This window comes from Aphis gossypii, chromosome X (assembly GCF_020184175.1).
Source record: "Aphis gossypii isolate Hap1 chromosome X, ASM2018417v2, whole genome shotgun sequence".
NCBI classification, from domain to species: Eukaryota; Metazoa; Arthropoda; class Insecta; order Hemiptera; family Aphididae; genus Aphis; species Aphis gossypii.
In genome coordinates, this window is record NC_065533.1 from 39,759,854 (window position 1) to 39,786,963 (window position 27,110).

General features: G+C 26.1%; 2 protein-coding genes across 7 annotated transcripts; one reads left to right on the forward strand and one right to left on the reverse strand.

The window, feature by feature from the left end:
- The first annotated feature begins 7,341 nt into the window (after positions 1 to 7,341).
- Positions 7,342 to 21,826, forward strand: LOC114127540 (neprilysin-2-like). Of its 2 annotated transcripts, XM_027991805.2 has the most exons (12): positions 7,342 to 7,498; positions 10,464 to 10,583; positions 12,954 to 13,090; positions 14,783 to 14,902; positions 15,026 to 15,265; positions 15,378 to 15,589; positions 16,725 to 17,116; positions 17,699 to 17,998; positions 18,078 to 18,171; positions 19,161 to 19,332; positions 19,555 to 19,805; positions 20,935 to 21,826. In XM_027991805.2, exons 2-12 carry the CDS (start codon positions 10,555 to 10,557, stop codon positions 21,277 to 21,279), a joined length of 2,292 nt encoding a protein of 763 aa, XP_027847606.2. In that variant the 5' UTR covers positions 7,342 to 7,498; positions 10,464 to 10,554; the 3' UTR covers positions 21,280 to 21,826. The 2 variants fall into 2 exon arrangements, with proteins under 2 accessions (XP_027847606.2, XP_050062351.1); XM_050206394.1 differs by lacking the exon at positions 10,464 to 10,583 and having other exon boundaries at positions 7,399 to 7,498.
- Positions 21,827 to 22,666: 840 nt separating this feature from the next.
- On the reverse strand, positions 22,667 to 24,846 carry LOC114127558 (uncharacterized). Of its 5 annotated transcripts, none has more exons than XM_027991830.2 (6): positions 24,581 to 24,846; positions 24,230 to 24,466; positions 24,079 to 24,160; positions 23,744 to 23,975; positions 23,243 to 23,668; positions 22,667 to 23,176 (listed from the first exon to the last, which is right to left on the reverse strand). In XM_027991830.2, exons 3-6 carry the CDS (start codon positions 24,138 to 24,140, stop codon positions 22,862 to 22,864), a joined length of 1,035 nt encoding a protein of 344 aa, XP_027847631.1. In that variant the 5' UTR covers positions 24,141 to 24,160; positions 24,230 to 24,466; positions 24,581 to 24,846; the 3' UTR covers positions 22,667 to 22,861. The 5 variants fall into 5 exon arrangements, with proteins under 5 accessions (XP_027847631.1, XP_027847632.1, XP_027847630.1 ...); XM_027991831.2 differs by having other exon boundaries at positions 24,543 to 24,846; XM_027991829.2 differs by having other exon boundaries at positions 24,537 to 24,846.
- Positions 24,847 to 27,110: the final 2,264 nt, after the last annotated feature.

Sequence of the window (27,110 nt, forward strand, 5' to 3'; positions counted from 1 at the left end):
GAGCATCTCAGTAAAGATGTGCTTCTAAAAAAACCAACTTCTAAAATTTGAGAAACAATAATGTTAAATGTTATGGGATCATTAATTAACAGTCAATCCAAAAACCACACATTTTAAATAACATAATATAAGACAATACCATAATCTAAATAAGTTAAAATTAGACACTTTTTTAAGGTTGTTGTATTTAAAAATACTACTTGTAAATTGTAATATTTGTATACTTATTAAAACATATGTAAAAGAAATAACATAGCTAAATACTCATTACAATAATTACATAATAATTCTACTTTTTTTTACATATTAACATTTGTATGATATTATAACAATTTTTTCTTTTTAAACATTCATACTTTTTAATTTTGGATGACACGCATACATCATAATTAAAAACAAAATTTAGAAACAAAGTTTTTGGTAAACTTTGGTAAAAATGTGTTAGGTTATGATATTATGTCTAGGCTTTAGATTTTAGATTAAAAATATAGTGTTAAGTATTTTTTATACCTAACTTATATGTAGTATAATAATTAATAACTAATAAGTTATAACCATAAATCATAAGTGTAATTAGCAAATGCACTTCTGTTTTTCAGTTCAAAAGGTAAAATATCTAGGTACTTACCCTATTACTATTGAGGTGAACCTTAAACGGTAATATCATATTAATAATACAACTGGTTAGATCAGATTATCACTATATAAATTTAAATACTTAGTAACATATATATATATATATGTTATATGTTATATATATATAAATATATACATTCAACTTGCAACAGTGATAATGGTTTCCTATACGTTCATATGACTACATATCTATTGTACAAGATTGAATCGAGCTAATATCAAATATGTATTTAATCCTTGTATGTAAAACAGAATTTGGATAGATAAACCTAATCAATACTGGTATAAAGTTTCGCCGCGAAGATCACTCCAGGGTTCCACGAAACTTAAGTGTTTTTTTTCAACATTTCAAGAAATTTACTTTAAAGAATCTAATTGAAGATTAGAAGAGGCTATAGGAAAGAATAGTTTACTCATTAAAACTATTGAAACAAAGTAGGGGCTATAGTTGAAAGCTAAATAAAAATAGATAAAAATCTAAAAAAAAAACGTAGGGGTTCCGCGATAAATGTGAAAATAAAAAATTCGGTCAAGTGAGGTATCAATTGATGTATTTAATTTGAATCCAATGAGAGGTAGGTATCATTGTATTCGAAAAACGATTCTGAACGAAGATGATTTGTCAGCCTAAGATATAATTTCCAATAGTTGGTGAAAAAGGTGGTTTGTGTTTTAATGGCCTGAATACACCAAAATTTAAGTTCGTTTATAATTATTGTAAGCCAAACTTATGGATAATCTTGTATTAAATTTTCAACTCTTAGCTACTTATACAAAAAATTTTATGAATTATACCTACAAAATAATTTGCAAATATTTATGATTTTAACGAATTTTTGTCAATATTTGAACTTTAAATGCTAATAAAAAAAATTGTGCATATGTATTGTTATAATTTTTAAATCACTATAAGAATAACTCAAGAGGAACTTTATATTAAAGTATTAAGTATTTTGACTCATCCAAAAAAAAATGTATCGTTATTTATGAAAAAAAAATAAACAAAAACGAATATTTCAAATGCCTATAAATAGCATTTAAAGAAGTGAAATATTTTGAAAATTAAATCATGTAAAGAAAATGGCTAAATAATTGATGAAATGTTCAAGTAGATTTATACTTTTTGAATAATAACAAATATTTAATATCGTTTGAGGATAAATCGTTATCATTACGCTCTTTCGTAAAAATTTAAAATTCAGACGCACTTAAAATTTTTCCTATAATGATGCTTCGAGTTTTCTTTATAGCTACTATAATTTAACTGTATATAGATAACACTAATATTAATATTTTATGAAAATTTCAAGTATTTACAGTGATTTGTTTTTAAGTTACAACCATATAAAAAAACAGAACCTAAAAGGGTTCCATGTATAAAAAAGTTTAAGAAACGATGGAATAAGTATATATTATCGTTAACTCCTAAAACCACACAGTCTAGAGCTCTGCACGGTCTGTTTTTTTATAGACCGGACCGGGTCGGACAAATAAAAAGAAAGTAGGACCGGACCGGACTGATAACTTTTTACAAATACCAGGATTGGACCGGACCGAACCGAACCACGTTAAATTTTAAACCACAAAGACGAAACGTGACGAACTATTTTGGTGTTCCAAAACATTTTAATCTAAATTAAAATAACATAACTAATATTATTATTATGTTATTTATTTTACCACTTAATATAAAAAATGTATTTAGTTAATATCACTAGACCGGACCATATAGACCGAATTTAAATTGAAGACGGATTGGACCGGTCCGGACCGAACCACATTAAATTTTAAATCACATAGACCGAAAAAGACCGGACCGTAGTCCGGTCCGGTCTGGTCCACATCGTTCTTGACCGGACCATGCAGAGCCCTACGTCGCACACATGCGATAAAATACAGAACAAAACCGCACACTTTCAGTAGGTTAAAACCGCACACTTTTGGTAGGTTAAAACCATACACATTTAATAGATTAAAACCGCATAATTTTTAAAATTGTTGTATCCAAAAACCGCACATGTTTGATTTCGACCACTAAAAGGTCGATAGGCAAAAATCGCTTACTTTATAATTTATAATTTATTCAAACAAAAAAAATGTATACACAAGTACTCTACATTTTCTGTACTTAAATTGTCAAGTAATAAACACTTTCAAGTTTCAACTCGACAACAAGCCTACCTTCCGGTGACAATAATTTTGTATCAATGTTATAAGGTCATATAATATATTTTAATAATACCTATATTATAAATAACTAAATAAGATTCAGAGATTGTTCATCGAAATATAATATTCATAATGTTATTGCAGGATAGATTCATTCGAGAATTAGAAAATAATCAATATACTTAATGAAGTTTACGAATTGCAGTAAATAGCTTTAACACTATTGTATTATATATATATATATAGCCAATATGCATAAAGAGCGATTAGTTATACCTATTCTTATACACTGCGGTTCACCAGGTATACTCTATCTCAATTTTTCTAGAATATTGAATAATGAACAATTCCAGTTATTATTTCCGAATTTTATAATTATAGATAAACGATCATATTTTAAATCATTAGATTTTCCACGACATTTCAAAAGCAATGTCAAACTTGGTGGAGATGAATGGGAACAACTGCCCCCATAACAAAAAATTAGTGGGGGCATTGCCCCTACAAACTGAACTCTACTATTATAATAGTTAATTGCAGACTGTTCTGGGGCGTATAGCACAGTCGTACCTAATATTATGTTCATTTGCTACAAAAATTATTTTTGCCCTCACGCGAAAAGAGTCCAAGTTACGCCTATGCAAACATTAAAATATAAAAATATAGCATACAATAATAAGTCAATATTATAATCTCTTCTATACACTTATTTAAAATAATTAAAATTTAAAAATATCTGTCCAAAGTATAATTTTTATATAACATTCTTCATTTATTTGAAATTTTTTCAAGCTTATATCACACTGTAAACTATATACAGTTAACCTACCAAACTATATTTACATAACGATCGATAATTAGCGAAAACATAATTTAATTAAATACAAACGCATATTTTTTTCTGATAAAGCAATAATTGCATTGTGATATACTAATATATACCTTTACAAAACAATATTTATATGACCATAACGCATTATATTTAAATCATCTTGATGTTGTGTATAATTAATTAATCTAAAACTATGTTGTATCCTCATCAAAATACTCATGTCACGTGATATAATAGTGCTATACGTGAATTTGAAATAAAATAAAATAATACGTTTATCATTGAAAAAAATTATATTATTATATATTTTAATATGCACAATTACATTCTTAAAATAGGTATTTAGATAATTTTAAGCAGTTGCCAATTTGTATCGTTAGGCCTACAAACCTTTTCACGCTGTTCTACAGCAATTCCGTTTTGACTTAAAACTTAAAAAGTTAATAAATATTATTATATGATATACAATGAATGCAATATTTTTTTTTGATAAAAATTAATTTAATATATTTTAAATTTAATTATTCCTTATTAGTTATTACTAATACTTTGTAGTAAAACAAATCACAATATAATAGCAATATAATATATATATTATATATATCATAAAATAAACTTGATAATAACTATAATAATATAGTCTGATAGATCAACTTTTTCGAAAATCTAATGATTGGTCAGTTGAATTTAAATATTAACTAATACTCGTAAATGATAATAATTTAAAACATGTGATTGTGGCAAAAGTGGTAGTTGGAATTTTGGAGTGTGACACTGTGACGGTGTCATGATTCTTTTGCAGTACACTTATGATCACCGTAAATATAAAATATATATAAAAAATAAACATACACAAATAAATGTTACAACATCACCATTTTTATTCCTCTAACCTAACATCGCTCGATAGTGTCTTATCAAAAACTTTACAGTTAATAATTGTGCTTTTGTTTTGTTTTTTTTGTTTTTTTTTTTTTTTAATACTTTAAAGTTTAAAAAAATCATGTATTTGAAATATACTTATTACAATACTGAAAACTAAACAACGAATGGTTTTCTCATCGATATAACACCATATTATTTTATTGTTTTTTACGTATGACCTTTATCATTTGTATAATTTAATTGTAACAAATATCTACGTGTAATCAGCGAAATGCTTCGTGTGCGTTAATATGGTATTATATAATTACGCAAATGTGTCTCAACACTTAGTGTATTGTACGATTGACACTAATTGTACTTCGACGATTTGAGTTAACTTATATCAAACACTTGTAAAGGTATGTAATGTTATATTAATTTTTATTATGTATTTCATGGATATTAATTGAAGATGAAACGTATTGTTGTGCGATTCGTTTTCTGGGTGTTATTATAAACTTTTAGTTTTTATACGAATCAATAAAGTTTTTAATTGTATGTTTTGTTTCTTTTTTATTTAAATTACACCCAGTATGCACCACTCTATATTCGCAATTAATCATTTTTTCATACTCGTTCATTTTTAAGTTTTCGACTTCATAAATGTGTGGGTGATACACGATTCCGCACATTTCGTAGTATAAAAGATTTTTTTTATCTGACCAGAATGTAATACGATTCCACAAAAAATTTCTACGACGTTGCTAATTATAGTAAAAAAATAATGAATATAGTCGACTCTCGATAACTCGAAATTCTACTTAACAAAAATTTCGAGTTATCAAAAACTTTTAAAAAGTATGTTTTTATTTTTAAATAATTTTTACACTAAAGAAATAAAAAAAAAAAAATGTTTTCTTATTTTTTCATATTTCTGTCAAGACATTGTTGAACCCAATTTAATGTGTAATGAGTATTTTATTATAATAATGTTTGAAATTAATTTTTATCAATTCAATTACACGATGCTGATAATCGTTTATTTTTATTTAACGTCGATGATAAATAATTATTTAATATTACCAATGACCTATGTATGTACTTTATATAATAATAATATACAATATATTTTAATAATACACAGTTAATTTACTGAGAAACCTAAAATTACAATTAAGCATAGTTGTCCAGATTTACACGTACATGCACACTTGAACATAATCGGTTTGAATTACAAAATAAAATAAAAACTATTCTGATTTGTAGTAATCGTATACTTGTTGATTTACTTCTAATTGTAAAATACGTATTTAGGTATCATTTACAATATAATGAATATACCTAATGAAATGTAATATAATAATTAAAATATACATTAATAATAATAAATAAGTAGTACATAGTCTATAATTATATTTCTCTATTTCACTTATGAATTAGCTAATATTTAAATCAAAAACATGTTTAAACTTAAAACGCTCATAAAAAATATTTATAGAAACATTTTTTTTTCAATTCCAGTAATAACAATTAAAGCAGAACCCATTGCATTAAATTTTTAGAATTTAGATCTAAATCTTCATCAACAATTATATACATTTTTAACTACAAAACAATTTGAACATTTTAGTTATTTTGATGAATTACGTAAAAATGTTAACTTATTTAAACCACAGAATAGTTATTATTTATTTAAACGCTTAAAGTTAAAAACAAATATTATAACTATGCAATTTTTATACTTTTAATTGTTAAATGAAAAACTTATGAGAAACTGTAGTGTTTTCCAATATTAAAAACTCTTAAAAAGTACTCACAATAAAAAAATACATACCTATCATTATGAAATCAATACATTCATCGCTCTCCTTAGAATCTAAAAATTTGAACAACATAACATGAAATAGATTCATATTTTATTAAAAAATACGAATAATTTTTTTATTACTCCAGATTTTGCATAATATTTATCTTTCCAATAAATATTATTTATCATTCAACAATATAATACGTAGAATGTCACAGACTATGAAAACATTGTTCTATAGGTAGGTTATCTATAAAAAAAATGATTTTAAGAGGATACGGGTGTGTCAACATATGTCATTAAATATATTTCATGATATGTTTTATAATATTGCTAGATATAAATTTTATTTTACTTTTGGTATTATAGTAGGCTGATTTAATATTTTCCATAAATATTACATTTATTAAAGTATTACTTATGACTTATTACCTAATATTTAATTAATCTTATATTATATTTGATAATATTGTTATAACCTATTTTGTCGAAATATCCTTACCACAAAATAATATTAGAAGGAAAATTTATGTTAGTATAAATAGAACTAATCTACATATTTTGAACATTTAATTATGTATATAAAATATATAACAATGAAAGTATAAAAACTAGAAAAAACAATTTGAGTTTTTATTTATTTATTTTTATTACAACAAAATAACTAAAAGTATTGTTCTTGTACGAATTTATATTATAACTGTTGGAAAATGTTAACTTTTTAGCTCTATAATGCACCAAGGATATTCACTTTTACATCGGAAACCACCCCCATAGTTTGAAATTGGAGCATTATTTCGACTAGTTATGCTGTACACAGACACAAAAAAAAAAAAAAAAACACACATCATTGTAAAATCAATACATTCATCACTTCGTTCAGAATCTAAAAAGAATTACAACCTTAAATTTGCTGATGATAAAATTATAACCGTAAATAGTAATGCCATTATCAATTATAAATAATAGTCATAATAATAGTACAACACAACGTTTTAAAATCAGTGTGTAATCTCTTGTGGCTGTGAGTTCTATGACGAATAATCGCGAGTTTTTGTGTAATCAACAAAATGCTTCACATATGTTTTTAAAGTGTTATAAATACGTGGTATGTCTCAAAGTTTAGTGCATTTCACGATTGCAACTTGTGCTTCGATGGTTTGAGTTAACTTAAATCGACAACTATACAGGTATGTACTATTATATTCAATTTTATTATTTCATGAATATTTATTGAAGGTGAAACGTATTTTTGTGCAAGACTTCAGTCAAAATAGACTTGTATTTAAATTAGTAAAATTTTAAAAAGCTTATTTTGTTTTTTTTTTCATTTAAATGATTTCCAATATGCACAACTCTAAATTCATAATTTATAATAAATAATATTTGCGTGCTTGTCTTATTTTTATTTTTGAGGTTTTGAATTCATAAACTTACTGCCTCCAATCTCCATAAATCACTCTTTTTGAGTTCAAAACTCTTACTAAATAGTTTAAACTTATACATAAATATTTCAAAAAAAATATTTAAGTATATTTTTACTTTTATAAATGTTTAAAGTTAAAGTTTAGTCGAACAATAACTATATTAAATTTATTTTATTGTGATTCAAAAATATTACTTACGGTATTTTGTATCTTTAACATAATATAATGTTTCAAATTAAATTATTACATTTAATATACACAATGATATTCTTAAAGTATTTTGTATCGTATGGCCTACGAACTTATGCACACTGTTCTATAACAAGTGCGATTCGACTTAAAACTTAAAACTTAACAACAATTATTATTTGATATATAAAGATTTAAATATAATATTATACTATAATTATTAAGTATTAATAATGTATAATATATAATGAATGCAATACATATATATATATTTTTTTTAAAAAAATTAATTCGACATAATTATCTTATTATTTAACTATTCCTTGTTACTAATACTTTATAGTAAAATAAATTACTATAATAGCTATAATGCTATAGCTATTTAGATGTACAGTCGACTCTCGGTAACTCGAAATTGAAGGGGAAAAAAAATTCGACTAACCAAAAATTTCGAGTTATAAAAAACTTTTAAAAAGTATGTTTTTATTTTTAAATTAAAGAAATAAAAAAAATGTTTTCTTACATTCTCATTCTTCTGTCGAGACATTGTTAAACCCATTTTAATAAACAGAATTCTATATTAGAGTATTCTCCTAGTTTCATTTTTTTTCCAAGTTGCCGAGTTTAAATAAAGTTAAAAATTTAAATCATTAATTTATTAATTTTAAATTAAAGATTTTTAAAATAACATCTTAATTTTTTTATTTTTGTGGACAATGTACTCGTTGGAATTACAAAATCTTTAGCTATTTCAGGTTTTTTCTTTTCACCTTTTTCAATAATTTTAATCAAGTTCATTTTTCTGTAAGTGATAATGTTGTTAATTTTATTTTTGAGCCATAATAAACATTAAACACTGTATTAACACTGTCGCATACACGATAAAGGATTAAAGACGATTTAAAACTAAATTGAAATCTATTGTATGGAGTTACCAAGGTTTAAGTTACAAATATTTAGTTGACTCTAATGGTCAGGTTTTATAAAACAAGTCATAAATGAAGAATAATCTCCTTGATAAACAGTTTTTAGTATTAAACTTGGATAAGAAAATTCGAGATACCTATCGAAAATTTGTCAAATTAATTTTCGAGTTGAAAAGATTATTTAAACATTACGACGTGTTATTGTTATTTGAAGGGGAATATTAATTATTTGAGATATCAAGAATTTCGAGTTATCAAGAGTCGACTGTATATAATTTTTATATTAATTTTAATCAAATTGTATTGTAATACAAATAAACGATAATTAATATACCTAAAAAACGAATAATTAAAAATAAAGTAAATAAAAACATATGATAAAAAATTCATTTCAATTTTTTCATTTTATGATAAAGGTCCAAAGATAAATAATATAGTAGTAATGATTATTTGTTTTCAAACGCTAAAATTGAATTTAAAAAATATGATAAAAGAAATAATAAAAAGTGCGTAACGCTCTGTTATACAATACATATCGAATAGACGTCAAACATAGAGTAAGTCACTATAATGGATGTGTTAAATTTTAATTAATAATTAGTTTAATTTTAAATTTTATACGAAAAACGATTCTAAAAGGAGATGATTTATCAACCTAGGATATATTTTTTACTGGGGGGTGAAAAAGGTGGTTTATGTTTTAAATTTTTAATCTTATTTTTAAAATTAAATCATGTACAGAATAAATTTCATTCTAAATAACACGTCAAAGTTTCAAGACTTATATTTTTTGAATAATAACAATTAACAAATATTTAATATCGTTTGAGAATAAATCGTTATTGTTACGCGATTTCGTAAATATTTAAAATTCAGACGCTCATAACATTTTTTATTATAATAACGCTTCGAGTTTTCTCTATAGTTATTTAAAGGAAATCCTATGGAAAACTTTGTGTTCAATTTTTTAACCTTAGATTTCAATACTTCAAAATTTTATAAATTTACAAACGTTTAAAATTATAATTTAACTGAACAATAATAACGATATTATATAATATATTTATTGTGATTCAAAATTTTTATTTGTGGAGGATTTAAATTTTAAAACTTTTATACATATTATATTATAACACAATGATATTTTCAAAATAATAAGATTAATTTTAAGAATATTATATATATAAAAAACTTATTTACACTGTTCTCACGTAAGTTAGTATTGACTTAAAAGTAATAAAAATGTAATGTAAAAAATGTAACTCTTATATAGGTATTATAATGTAGTACTATATGATGATTAAATAAAAATTATATAATTAATGTAATATTTTTGTCAAACGTTTATTTAGAAGTTTAAATTAAAATTTTCATGAAACTAGGAATACATACAGGTAAGCATATTTTCACTCACTCAAAAAGTATAAAATGTAATGTAAATACTTTATAGAACGTAATTTATTGTAAAAGTTGAATAATAAATAATTGTTTGTCAATCAATACCAAACCACTCATCGCATACCAACTAAAAAGCAACACATATTATAGATCATAAGATATTTGTCATTACTATACTTTTCATTAATATTAAATAGTTTTATTATTATCGCTAGGTACCTATCGAAGATTCGTCGACCGTTCGCTACATAGCAAGTATATTATATTATATGATAATATTTTATATCATAACCGTCAGCTCTTAAAATGACCAATCTTTCACCCGTAGTAATCAAGTAAATATAACATTTATATAATTAATAGTTTTTTTTTTTAATTGTTGCATTTGTTAGTGTTATTATTATTATTATTATTATTATTTTTTTTTTGCTGTTTAGATTTATCGCTTGTTAAGTAGCTATATAATTACTCATGACCATTTTTCCATATTTACGATGATTTTAAATAAATGAAATATTTCTCGACCGTCACATGAATATACAGGGTGCGGAAGTCAAACCCGACGATTTAAAAAGAACTGGTTGGCAGGGCTAAAGTGGTAAAGATTTCGGGAATGTTCTTATCGCTTTTAAATACCCGGAATTTAGTAATCATAGGGCATTGGTCGAGTGAACAGCGTGCGTTTGTGGTAAAAGCGTATTACAAAAATAATGATATATTATATATAATATATGTGCGGTTAACCAAGGAAGGCATTTGCGTGACACAACTTTTAAAAAATAAAGTTTTTAAATGTATAACATAAAATTAAACTTGTGTAGTTTTATTAATAAAAAAATGTTTTTCTATTTTTTTAGATTTTTTAAATCGTCGGATTTGTCTGCCACACCCTGTATAATATATAACCAATAATATATTTCGTATTTCAAAGCACATTATTATTTTGTAATGATACACTGTATAGGCGATATAAAGAAAAAAGAATTTATTATATTAATTAAAATATTTAACTAAAATGTGATGTAATTTTACTATAATTAGCGAATTTATAATTGTATTGATTTTACAATGATTATAATTTATAAATTATAATACCAGTGTATTTTTCTGACTTTCATCACTTTTTGGAGCAATAAAAATACTTTTTATTATTAAATTTTAAGATGCTTTCTAGTAAAAAATTTAATCTATTTAGTCCATTAAGATGAAAAATTCTAGTACTTTTAAAATTAGCCTATATTATATATCAAAATAAGAAAAAACTAAAATTTTTACACAACACTAGTTTTTAATGAAATCGATTTTGTTATTTTTGTGTACCTAACTTAACCTTTTCAGACCTACCCACATTTTTTTAAGAAAATTTTTTTTTTCAATATTATGTGTTAATATGGACTTAATAATATGTAAAAAATTTAAAAAAAAAATTCGATCATTTTCTTGGAAAATTCATGCTAGTACACTATTTTTGGTGATAAGAGTAATAAATTATACACATTTATATTTATTTACACATTAATTATTATTTTAAAAGGTATCTAAAACGTCTAAAACAATACAAACTCCTTAAAAGTAACTATATAAAATTAATAAAAAAAAACAAATTTACTCAATAAAAAAAAAACACTGGTACCTAAGTATTTTTAAAACGAAAAAAAAAAATAGTAAAATTATATTATTTCATTTAAATGGTACTCCCTGAAACATTTACTTTTCCCATCTAAACACAAATGTTGCTTGCATTTTGAACAAAACATATGCGTTCTACGAGTACACGTCTTTAGTTTACACTTAAACATTTAGTGGCATTTTTTAACTCATCAAAATCTAGTAAATGATCCACCGTATCAAGACTAAGTTCATCTGATGGCAGCTTGCCATCAACTTTTCTATTTGATGAAGTCGGAGAAGCTTTATTGGGTGGTTCATAATCATCTTTTGTACGAGGACGTCCTTTTTTTCATTTAGGCGTAGTTGGTTTTCCGACATTTATTAACCCATTAGCCAATTCCATTCGAAAATGTAAGAGATCGTATCTTTTATTTATTTGTATTTTAAAATATTCAGCGTCTTTTATGTACGTTAGCCAGCAGTTTGCGGCAGTCATGTCAAAAGCATGAGCAATCATCGTGCGTAATGTCCATTTTCGTGATTTAATAAATGTTCTATAATAACTAATTAATTTGTCCATATTATCAACGCCACCCATAGATTTATTATATTTTTGTACTATCTCAGGTCTTTCGACATCGACATATGTTTTATTTTTCTTATCCCAACGTCTGACGACATCTGTATTTCCAGATGTAATAAAATTCGATGCCAAATTAACCACTTTGTTGTCATACCATTGTACAAAACCAACAACTTTAAATACCTACTCAAAATATTCAGTAAATATTTGTGTTATAGTATTTCCTAAACATTAAATATTTTTTAAATATTATGACACTTTTTGAGATTAATTCTTAAAATTTAATCATTGTGCATGCTATAATAATAATATAATATACCTACTAAATGCTAATAATTAATATAATTGACGATTTGTTTTCATCGCGTGTAAGAAATTGCAGTAATGATAATCGGCAATTAAAACATATAACTATAATATATGATAAATATTGACATATTTGGCTTAAATTTACCTACATTATTTACATTATTGTATTACCTCAGAATAATTAGTTTTTGCTTCGTTTCAGAAAATCGACATGGTGGAAGAAGAGGACGAACATAGAACGGAATCTTATTATCCTCGCCGGTGGAATGGTATTTGCATCATCGCTCCTAGTTCTAGCTCTGTACAGGGTGTATTTGATAAACAGCTGCCAAAATACTGGTAAAAATTAAACAATTTAATGTTAAATTAATAAAACTCTACGCCAGGGGTGGCCAAACTGTTTTTGGTCATGATCTACTAAAATATACTTCACATTTGAGGATGGTTATTTTAGGGCCACGCGCCCTATATGTTTCTTAATAATTTTAGTGAAGTTATTCATTAATAAAAAAAATTTTCTATGGAAGTCGATCCTCAAAGGTGAAGTATATTTTTAGAAGATCGTAACTAAAAAAAATTTGGCCACCCCTGTATTATAGACTAGTCCAGTGTTTACTCGTTACTATTTTATATTTATAATTTTTAAAATATATTATACTCTATTATTTACATTATTATATTATTAGATACACTATTATTAGTGATTTCCTAAGTTATAAGTTATAACATTTTTTAATATTCTTATCTATTAAGGAGATGTCACACTCGCATATTTTATATACCTACATACATTTTGTTTTTAGTAATTCCAATTTTTAACAACTTATAATTATTATAAAATGAATTGATTGTGTATCAAATTTTAAGGTTAGGACATAATATATTTCTTCAGATGCGTATATTTTCATGATATTTTAATTTTTAAACTATAATTATGATAGTTGTTAAATTGTGATATTTTAATACCATACTTATTACTCGTATATGGTTTGCGCATCGCCTATTGTTCATTTTGACTTAACTTGTATAACAGTAGTGCATTGCGCATTGTTCGATTTTTGGGTTATGAATCGTTTGCTTTATCCTATATAAAATTTTCGTTCGGCATTTACGCATCAGCAAATTTAACAATAGAGTTGGAAAAAAATAGGAATAAAAAACATTAAAAATCGCAAGTTATTTACTATAATAGAACTCATTATGATAAATCAAAGTATAGTGTTAATTTTTATAATATCCCAATACGTATTATACAACTGTTATATACCTATAATAATATAATATTATGCATACTATGAATAACCATATTATCTATTATATTGTAGTACCTATTGCAATTTACAATTTTATATTTATATTATAATAAATTTAATCTAATTAAGAATAAAATCCACGACCAATTTAATTTTAATTAATTTTAAAAATGCATAAATAACCATGCAATAGCCAATAATATACTATTTCTAGCAAAATATGTATTACAAAATAGGTATACGTATACTATAAAAACTTCAGAAATATTGCACTTAACATGTAATATGTATAATAAAAAAAAAATTATACAGCATATATAAATTAGATATAGACAACTTTTTTTGCTTTTCTCGACTTTATTGAAAACTGTTGGAAAATGTTTACTTCTGACCTAACCTTGCCATCAGAAACCACCCCCAAAGTTTGAAATTGAAGCATTATTTCGACTAGTTATGCTGTACACAGACACAAAAAAAAGAACACACATCATTGTAAAATCAATAAACATTCATCACTTCGTTCAAAATCTAAAAAAAACACACACATCATTATAAAATCAATACATTTATCACTCCGTTCAGATTCTAAATTTTCAAGATATCGAAAATTTTTCAAATTAATTTTTAAGTCTGTAAGATTATATAAACAGTATTATTAGTATTTGAAGGGAAATTGTATGTATTTGACATATCGAAAATTTCGAGTTACCGGGAGTCAATTGTAATTTAACTTGATTATACGATAACAATATTTTTAACCGATTCTGTATATCCACAGACAGCCATACATTATTAACTACAAATAATGGTTCAATTCGCAAATCAAGAAGTCTGTTAGAAATTAGAGAAAACGAAAATAATAATACAATTTGTGTCACTCCCGGGTGTGTGATAGCTGGTAAGCATCATTTATAGATATATGACTTGATCAATTACTAAATTTAATAACATTTGTTGTTATTTAATTGGTAAATATATTTCTGTATACGTTAAATAATACTAAAATTTATCAATATTATAGCGGATTCCATACTTAAAAATATGGATCTATCAGTAGATCCGTGTGATGATTTCTATCAGTTCACATGCGGTAATTTTATAAAAGATAGTATTCACGATATGAATGTTATTACGCAGCTTGAATTCGCAATGGCTAGTAGGACGAATAAAATAAAAATGGTCCTCAACGAACGCATTCAACCAGATGAACAAAAACCGATTAAAATAGTGAAATCACTGTTTAAATCTTGTATGGACAGAGGTATAAAGATCGAAAATTATAATAATTAATAATATACATATATATACAGTAACCTAATTTATAATATTATATATTATTATCGGTAAAAACGCTATAATGTTTTTGTAAAAAGAAAAAATCGAAGAACAAGGATTACAACCTTTCGAGAAAATGTTGAAAAGCTTCGGCGGATGGCCAGTGCTAGAAGCCGAATATTGGAATGAAACGGGGTTTACGTGGACGGAAAGCATGTACAAGTTGAGAATGGCGGGCTATAGCTCAAACTATTTCATGTCTTTTTCAATCGGCACTGATTTAAATAACAGCACGACTCGATTTATTAAAGTGAGCTAATCTAAACAGTGCGATATTAACTATGAATATTTAATGTAAACTAAAAATAATTATTATCATTATGTGAATAATAGCTAAACGGTCACTTTTCACGGTCAAATAAAAATATATATTATAATCATTTAAAAAAAAATGCATTATATGGAAACTTCACACTGTATATACATGACACATATAAACATTAAACATATTTCATGTGTACATAATATAATATATTATATACGATTTTTCAACATACATAGTATAAATTTTATACTATAAAATATACATAATATTAGCAAGTTAGAATTCATGACAAATTATACAAAAATTTAATAAAGTATAGAATAACTTAACCGAAACCTAACCAAAGTTGTGTGTACGGGGAAAGTAAAGACAACATTATGCTGCTCCTGAACTTTTTTCGGGTTACCACAGGCGTTAAAATATTTAATTAGCTATGGACTCAATAAGTTATATCTCGATTCTCCATTAAGTTATGTTTACACAAATTATGTACCTAAATATCCTACATTCAGTAGGTATAGAAAGAAACAATTGGGACAATTAGGTATTGATTATAGGATTATAACTACAAAACACAACTCTAATAATATATTTATTAGGAACTGTGATTTTAAATTGTAATTACTATTACAGAATATAAAAATTATATATTTCTAATCGTAATGTATTTCAAGCACATTTAAAAAAAAATTTAATTTAAAAAACACAAATACATATTATACTATAATATACTATATAATACTTGGATACCGTATCCTACCAAATAATGTTTAAATCTCATCGAGTTTAACAATATAATAATTAATATAACATATCATGACTTTAGACTTGTTTATATTATACTTGTATTGATATAAATAATGTATAATATATGAGTATTATACAAAGAATAATATAACTATGTAACATTATAGGTACATTATAATATGAATGTTTAGTGCTTATATGTCTATAATAATACAATTAAGTGTCTTCGTTCTGCAATCTAGGTATTAATCTAATAGTACAAAGGATGCACGTTTCAAGTTTTAAATATTTTTTATATTCAACCATTCAAAGTTACTTAGAACTGTAACAATGAGTTTAACTGGTATTTTTTTTACACCTAAACGAATTTTAGCTGGATCGAGCACCCTTGGGTCTTGATCCAAAGTACCTGGCGAAAGGTCTCTCGAACAAATTCGGATATGCATACTACAGATACATGTTGGATATTGCGGAGCTGTTTGGTGTCAGAAGGTTGAATGCTATCAAAGAGCTAAAAAATTCACTGAACTTCGAAGTAGAATTTGCCAAGATATCGCTGTCAGAGGAAGAGCGCCAGAACGCCACTAAGCTGTATTACCCGATGAACATCACCGATCTACAACAAAAGTTCCCAAGCATACCATGGCAAGAGTATATGAACAAAATGTTGAACCCGTTAACCATACGACAGGATGATATTATACATGTAACTTCGCCGAAATATTTGTCGGACCTCGAAACTCTGCTAAGTAATACTCCCAAAAGGTAAAAGTAATAGAAACAATAATGAGTTAAGCTAATTAAGTTTAAAGATCTAATTTATTTATATACTCTTCGTATTACATATTATATTGTTGTAATGATTATTCAGTATTATTGAGTCATTAAAAGAAAGTAATATTTCTAAATCTTTACTGTAAAAACTCTAGGAGAAATTTGATTAGTTGATCTATAAAGTGGTTAATAATTTTCTAGAATTCGTATAATATTAGTTGTGTTTAAAATAATAAAAATGATAAAGTGATTTAAAAAAATTAAAAATCAATTTATGTACCTATATAATATATAGTATAATAAATATAAAATATTATATTATATTAAAAAAAAAAATAAGCGTCATTTTCTCTAAAATATTATCTGATTCAATTATATAAAAAAAACAGTAGGTAGGTAATAACTAATTATCCGAGTGTCAATATATTTAAAATTAATTTTCTATATCATTTTCGTAATTATACGTACATAAATAATTATTTTTATATGCCATTCAATGTTCCCATACAAACCAACTCAAGAGTCAAGATCGCATTTGAAATATCTTGAAGATTAATTTAATTTTGTTGTCAGAGTCCAAGCGAATTACATATTTTGGAGAGCTACCATGGTTTCCGTCAGATTTCTGACTGAAAAAATGAAATCAAGACAATTCAAGTATGAAACCGAGATAGACATTGAAACTCAATCAGAGAGATCGGACGAATGCTGGTCTTCGTGTTTATATCATCTTAACGTTGCTACTATGTCTTTGTACGTTAGACGGTTTTTTGGTGAAAACGCTCAAAAGAAAGTTTCAAAAATAATAAACGGTATCAGGAGGGAAAATTACAAAATATTGTCAACAATTGATTGGATGGACAATGTAACAAAGTAAAGTTTAATTTTTAAATCATATACGTTTATTGTCTTTCGACAATAAAAATTATTATTTTTGTTTTTTTCTTTACAGGGAAATGGCAATAGAACAAGCAAAATCTATGACTGTTGAAATTGCATATCCTGAATTATTAGATGACATCAAGTTAAATGCGTATTATGAAAATGTAATTTATTTTATTATAGAATTTAACTATAAAGAGCATACGAGATTATTATACGAGGTTCGTCAGCCTAGCACCCCAAGTTCAAAATTTTAAAGTCCAATCAAACCAAAAAATTAGTAAAAAAATGAGTAACCTATTCGTAATAATTTGTAACCTAAGTCTTAGCCCCTAAACTTATTATTTTCTATAATGGGTGCTGAGCTGGCACGCTAAATTATAAATTTATACTTAAAGCCAAACTTTTAAATCAAACTAATTCATAAGGGGTGCTACATTAAGGTATTGTCGCTATTGATATAATGGTTCCTTATACATATCAGTGTATTACACACTGATATATCAGGGTATAATACTATAATACCTGCAAGTAATGTGTACCAATGTACATGCAGATATGCTTCATGCCTATTGCCTACTAGCCACTACTGGGTATCTAATGTTGATTATTGACGCGTTATTTAAAATTATTTTGTTCATCTATTCACTATTGTATTTAAATATGTATAATATTGTTCTGGATAAGTGTGATATAATTCATTAAATTGTTTTTGTTGTTTAATGTGTGTCTAAAGAAATATTTCAATATTAAATCTTTTTATTTATTGTATTTCACATCTTGTTTGACACAACTACACAAGTACAGATACATTAATATTTATTAATCACATACCTATTTTACTTATTTATTTTTTTATTATAATATATTAATATTATATAATAATTATAATATAATTAAATAATTTACTATTTCTTAAATACCAATGCCCGAAAAAGGAAACTCCGATTTGGGGGCTAAGACTAAAGTTACAAATTATTACGAATTAGTTACTAGCTTTTTGGTTTGATTTAAATTCAACATTTTGAATTTTTGGGTGACAGGCTGATTATTAGGATCTCATTACACGCTATAACATAATTATGATAACATCTTTTAAAAATTATCCTTTAAGCATATGGTTAATAATTATATGTTATTATTTTTTTCTTAGCTTGAAGTCCACGAAGAAGACTATTATACATTAGTATTGAAATTGAATAAATTCAATATTGATAAAAAATTTTCTAAATTAAGGCAACAAATTGCTAACAAATTAGATTGGATTGATAACTTTAAAGTATTATCTACAATTATGGACTATAATGTTGATGACAACAGTATAAGTAAATAAAATTTCAATATATACTATATACCTGCCTAATTATTTTATATCAAACCATTTTTTTGTAAGTAGTGAAATTTTTTTACATACAACATACTTATGATTTGTAAATTTTAAATACTATACTTTTATAATTTAATAGATAAATATGTGAATCATTACATAACAACAGCCGTGATAAATTATTCACTATAAGATAAACAAATAATTTAAATGTATATAGACGTTCCCGCTGGTATCATGCAAGACACGTTCTTCTCCAACGATCGTCCTCAATATATGAATTACGGCGCAATTGGAACGTTAATTGGGAAAGAAATCAACCATTATTTGGCTGAGATCACCAAAACTAACAATGGGACAGATAAAGACTTTTGGACGCCGGATACAGAAATGGAGTCCAACTATTTGAAAAAAGGGATATGCCTCATGGAACAGTTTTATAATTACACGGATGTTGAAATCATACTCAAGGTGTGTGTAATAAAATATATGTTGCTTAAGAATATTAGACAACGTCCTTTTGTGGAATAATTTCGAGGTTGAATTTATCTGTGAGTTAAGAAAATAACACACAATATTAAATACTTACAAACTGTATTTGTCGACAAAAACTAAAAAGGTATAAGAAGCTGACGTAGTGTAACGTATGGGCGTTGGTAGGAAATATTTTCAGAGGGGGTTTTGATCTTGATATACATTCAATTTAATTTACAATATTTATTTTAAAATTGTTTTATCTTTAATTTCGGGGATTATTTGAACACCCAAAACACTCCCCTTACCTACGCCCATGGTGCAACGTTACTCGTTGCAGCATAGCGCTGTTAAAAAAATAAAACATACGAAACTGAACACCGGTGGTTGATAGATTCCGGTAGACGTGTCTATAATATTGCTCTCGTCCACACAAAGCTTCAGACAATCTCAACCGTTTCGACGAATATTGAATGTTAGATTAGAAGCGTGTTCGGGCAACATAATTCATTTAAAAATTAATTTTTCTTGAACCCCGAAAAGGTACCTATATCTTCAAATTTTTAAGAACTGTATATCAAGCAATCGATTAGTAATAATTGGTTACGATAAACGTGAGAGTGATCACTGATCAGTTAACAAAATAATGTAGGTATTTTATTAAATATAGGCAACAATTCCGGTATTGTCTTTATACACAATGCCATATTATATCTTTCATATCACAATTTACTATCACTACTAAACACCGAAACTCTTATTATTTTATTGATTTAATATAAAATTATAATTTTGTATTGAAACCGTATAAAATAATAGCGCAACATTACAATATATTTTATCGTATCATGTTTGTCCTTTGGTATTTGAGTACCTACTTCACAATCCCTTATTCCTATAAAATATAGATAAATTAAAAGCGTATTAAGGCTGAAAATATATTTTTAATCGATCGTTGTTGTAATTAGGTCAACTAGTTAGTACTTTATTTGAAAATAATTCACTTATTTACAATTTCTGCAAGTTATTTCATGCCTGTCGACTGAAATTGCATTTTTAAACTATCTCACCCATCGACCCGACCGTTGTATACCTACGATCTAACCTAACAACTTATTTTCCACAGGATGATAATATCTACAACGCGATGGACTCTTTATTCGTCAACAATGGTGGGCTCAAGGAAGCGTACTACGCGTACAACGCGTGGGCCAAGCAACACGACGTCGAGCCGCGACTGCCCGGATTACAAGACTACACACCGCAACAGATGATCTGGATGAGCGCCGTCAACGCACAGTGCTTCAAACTCGTAAATCGATATTTCAATAGCTCTTTCATCGCCAAATACCATTTAATCAAACAAGGCCAGATTATCAGCCCATTATTAAACCTGGATGACTTCAGCAACGACTTCCGGTGTCCGCTGGGATCCGCCATGAACCCGGCCGAGAAGTGTCGGGTATTTTGAGACCGCCCTCTGGCTCCGTACGCGTTACTTTAGTCGTTTTTAAAGTGTACGACATAGTGACTATGAGTACTAATAACTAGACAATCTACAACATAACAAATTATAATACAACTACATATTATGTGCACTTTTTTTAAAACTGTGGTTTTTGAATGCACTGAAAAATTTAATGTTACTATAAAAATCTTAATCAGCTCCGAATCCCAAAAACTGTACACATTATAATCAAATAAAATCGTAAACTTGTAGTAGGTTAAAATCGCACCAACTCCTCATATTCAAATGTATTGTTGTAAACTAATATCACCAATAAACTATGGTAGCGGTGGAGTAGTGATATTCGGACAGCTGCTTCAACTGCTGTCGAAAAAAAAATGATAAGTAGGTACTTACCTTTATAAGAAATAATGATATATACCTACCTATATACCTAATATTACTCTTATACTTGAGCTCAAGTACTGTTGTAACCCTAAAATCAGTTTATTATACTTAAAACACAAAGAAATATAGCAATAAAGATATCTCATCGGCATTTTATCTTAAATTACAGGTTGTTGTATATTTGATTTTCTTACGAACATCGAGTTAAAGATATTAATCCTTCGAAAATATTCATTTTTTTTTTCATTTTAGTATTACTTAATCGATATTTAAGTTAAATAAAATGGTTAATTTTTATTTGAAAAAATATTTAGCATTAGTAAAGTACTTATTAAATTTATTTTTTTTTTTAAATTATTTTTAACATACTTTTTTACGAAGATAATTTTAGTAGGAGATCTATAGAATAGGACAACAGTTCAAATTATGATATTAATAATTTATAGTATGATGTTATATATATGTAATATATAATATTATATAATTATTCAAATTAAATAAAAATTAAATTCTTATTAAACTGGAAGAAATAACAAATAAGTATTAAACTATAGTGAAAATATTACCGTGTTAATTGTCCGCATGATAATAAACAATAACAGACGGAGAAAAAACGATAAACACATTAAGTTAATGCATAAAAAACTGTACACTATGTTTTTTTTTTAAAAAAGTGAACAAGTAAGAAAGTGAACTTCAAATAATTATTCGTAATATCGTATAACCAATAACCATAATATTATATTTTAGAGTTTGATTTATAAATATATTTGTAGAACATTCTAGTCTGAAAAGAACATAACCTGGCTTATGCGTACTAACCTACAGAAATATGCTTATTGGCAAAGTTCAACATAGGTATGCCATATATGTATAATTAGTACATAAAGAAGTTAGTATTTTGTGCATACAAAACTTGTAAATTAAATGACAAGTTTAACTCATTTTTAAAATCTAAATAACTATTCAAATAGTCGAGGGTTAGTTACAAAATATATAATAATTAGAAAGTGAATACTTTATTGAAACTATAAGAAACAGACAGGTTATTTTTCATTATTTGTACAAATAAATGTACTTAGTTATTAATAATTAAAATAATAGAAACTAATTTACCAATAAGTGATAATATTTTGATATTTGAGTTATCAAAATTTTACGATTCTGCAAAAAAAAAAATAATAAACAACACTGAATTTTAATTGTACGACAAAAATAACATAAGAGAATTTTGAAATTCTTCAACATCAACTTCTTGAATAATTTCAACATTTTTTGGCTTATGAGTTGTTGCTGAATAATCAATAAGTAACCCGCCACGTGCTTCACCTGCCATAATTGGTGTTAAATTAGTAACAAATGATTTTGTAATCAAATTTGGCCACAACATTGTAGCTACAATTAATGAATCACAAGGTTGCCAAGTTGGTAATTTTCTTATTTTTGATTCTGCTTGATTTAAAAATTTCATGAATTTTGATTCAATTCCACCGAGCACATTTTCTCTCCATGACTAAAACAACAAAATAAGTTATTGGTAAATCATTTAAATTATTTCTTATTTTTGTTAATGTTTTACCGATGATATGTTAATTGATAAATTAGTTTCCCAGGGTAATAAACTGACATCACCTTGAGTCGAATTGAAGAATATAAAATTACTCTCTGGATCTGAGCCAAAATTAAATTCAACACCTGGACTTATATTTCCATGGCCGTTAACACTTCCGCCCATGACATAAAAATGTTTGATTTTATGAACAAAATTTGGATCCAATGATATTGCAAGTGCGATGTTTGTTGTTGGTCCAAGTACAAGTATACTCAATTCACCAGAATATTTATTAGCTAAATCAATTAATGCAACTGCTGCATGCTTTGATCTATCAATATGACTAGTAATTTTTTGGTTAAATTTGAAATCACCAAATGCGTCATCGCCAAAGAAATTATCAAATGTATAATTCTGGATCAATGGTTTGTAAGCACCACTGTAAACTGGTATCTATTAACAAAAAAGTCAATTCCTGGTTTAAAATACACGTCAATATATGGTTTTATTTTTTCTTGTCATAGTTACATTTGTTTCATCCGCGATTGACAAAGTCTTGAGCACATTTTTTTCGACGTTACTTAAATAGGAGTTACCATAGGTGCAAGTTATTGCTACAATATCGAAATTTGTGTTGTTGCTAGCACACACTGATAGTAAAAGCAAAATGGCCATTGCATCATCAGCACCAGCATCCGTGTCAATCACAAGTTTATCACTTTTCACTCTAATAGAATCAATTGAATTGGGTTTATACATGCTTATAATTAAAACACAGTGACAATTATTTTATTCACTTTAAACAAATTTATAAAATATTTTAAAAACAATTTTTAATTTAAGCTATATTAAAGTTAATTTACCCAGTTAAAATTGTCATCAAAATTAATCCAAGTGGAATAAATAGTTTTTTTATTCTCATCATTTTTAGATATTGCTAGTTACCTATTGAACATACAAAATAATAAGTGTGAGTCAAATTATATAGTTGAATCAAAGAATATAGGTACTTACACGTGTAATATTTTTTAAATGTTTTAAATTTATGTAGAATGTCAGTAGCTAGATCTGGCTGTTTATCAAATTTTGGTAGCGTTCTTTTTATACGTCAACTTCTAATATTTGATTTTATTTGACAACACCTTAGTATGGTAGAACAGTTTTAGTGTTTCCAGTTGTAATTGTGTTATTGAACACAACGATCAAATTGGAATTAGATACTGATAAATGATTATAACCTGGGATATTGACCTAATAAAATAAATCATCAATATTATATTATATATTATAATTAGTTTAAATTTGTCCAATGTGTATTCACACGAACGATAAACGGTCAATTTTTTTTTTAAATCGGTGTAATACATTGATATCAAAAGATCATTATCGACATTCATGTAGTGAGCCGGTTTTGGTAGCGATTGACTCAACACATTTTAACGACTAAGTCCACTATGTCGTAGGTCTGCTCCGGTGGTAAGAACTTTGAAGTATATAAATAAACACTTGGAAAGTTTAAAATATAAGTTTATTTACTAAGAAAAAAGTTAGCTAGTCCGATAAGTCATTAGCTTAGAACAACTGTACCAGTCTATGCGTTACTATGGTCAAATCATGTCTGATTAGAAATAGCAACTACGACCCTTTTTATACAAAAAATAAGACGTAGTTAGCACGTGTCTATGGTGGTAAACAGGAAAATATGTGCTTAGATCATTTTAATTTTTACACATCCGTGATGGATGTGACCATGAAAAATATTGCTAATCTAAAACCAACATCTAAAATAATATAACAATATTTCCCAATAATACCACAATAATACGATATAACATAAACATTTCACAATCACTCAAAGTGAATAAACAAAATAACCATCTGAGTTACTACATTCACATTATAATTTTAATAATTATTTTTTTTAAATTATTTAATTTAATTCATTTTTTTTATATACACATATATATATATGTATAAATTATGTGTACCTATAAATGTATAATAAATTTAAAATTGATCGTATAATTATGTACATTATGTACCTTGTTTGCTTTTTACAAGCTTAATATAATATAGTTAAATACAAGAATACAAGTTTTACAAAAAATTCTTATACTTATATTACACTAACGTACACAAATTACGTATGCTGTAATGATGTAATGATGTAAGTATCTAAAGATCAATTTTGTTTTTTTCCAGTATAATAAACAATTACTAAGAGATCTTATAACTCATTCAATGTAATTTAAGTTTTATGCAATGGACAAAAACTCAAAGAAATATTTACGTAAAACAAGATTTTATCAAAATTTTTAATTAATTTAGTACTTTGCAGAAACTTAAAAAATAATAACTGTAGAAATTTAAATTTTAAACTATAATTAATTATTGATAGCATATTCTGTTAACCCAACTCATATTCGTTTTCCGATTACGGACATAACCACGACGTCCGATGTTAAAGTGAAGTCATTCATACTTCAGAGCTACACTGCTACCTGCTCGCTGCACCTTAGGAGGTACTCCTTTCGCCCAAAAATGACCTTCCTCTTTTTGCCCACGTCCTCTTTTCGACCAAAAATGAAAAAACAGTTTCCTCTTTTCGCTTAAAAATAATTGTATTCTTTTAGCCCACGGTTTCACGTTTTACATTTTGGAAACCACTGTCTCAAAATTAATAATTTTAAAAAAATCATATAATTATCAAATAAAAAATAGAAAAATATATAATTATTATTTATTAATAATAATTAACAATAATTTTAAAAAAAATTATATAATAATAAAATAGATAAAATAGAAAAATATATGATTATTAATAGGTAATAATTAACATTACTTATGTAGGTAATACGTACGACATATTTACATAATTTATGTACAGATTTATTATTGATATATTATAATTAGATACATGTGTATCTAATGGAATTTAAAAATAAGAAATTGATTTGCTGTATCAGTTTTGTGTAAAATATGAAAAAACCAAGTGTATCATATAGCCCCATGCTCCCTTACACTTCTTAAATTATTGTTAATTGTTATTAATAATTATATATTTTTCTATTTTTTATTTGATTATTATATGATTTTTTTAAAATTATTATTAATTATTATTAATAATTATATATTTTTCTATTTTTTTATTTGATTATTATATGATTTTTTTTAAATTATTAATTTTGAGACAGTGATTTACAAAATTTAAAACGTGAAACCGTGGGCGAAAAGAGGAAACTGTTTTTTCATTTTTGGTCGAAAAGAGGACGTGGGCAAAAGAAGAAGGTCAATTTTGGGCGAAAGGAGTTCCGCCCCTTATATTAACTACCGAATACCGATTAATTATTTTTCCCAAATGCGGCATACGCAAGCACGGTGAATGATACTTCACTGCGACCTAGTGACAACTAAAAGGTTTTAACTGACAAATCTAATGAGCTTATCTATATTTTCCTATTTCCATTAAGCGTTCAGAAAAACTCGTTTACTTTTGGCTCTATTCCTGTGGCCCACTCTGAATATTATCTGAATAAATCGCACCAACGAATATTTGTATTTAAGAGAGATGACACCATCTGTTAAAACGTCGACAACAGTGCAACAATACAACGTATCATGTGTGCAGCTGCTTGTTATGGGGACATGTTACGAATTTAGGTATAATAGAAGATGTATATTGTAAGAATGTATATTCTATTGTATAGGCACCTGTTGGTCAATACGACCACACAACGTGACCCATCTACCATATACCCATTATACCCATATAATAATATAAAACATAATATACTATATAGGTACATAGGTATATCTACGCGATCTTATAGTTTTCAGACGGAAAAAAAATCTTCTTCAATGTATATTATATCGCATAACAGCTAACAATATTTGT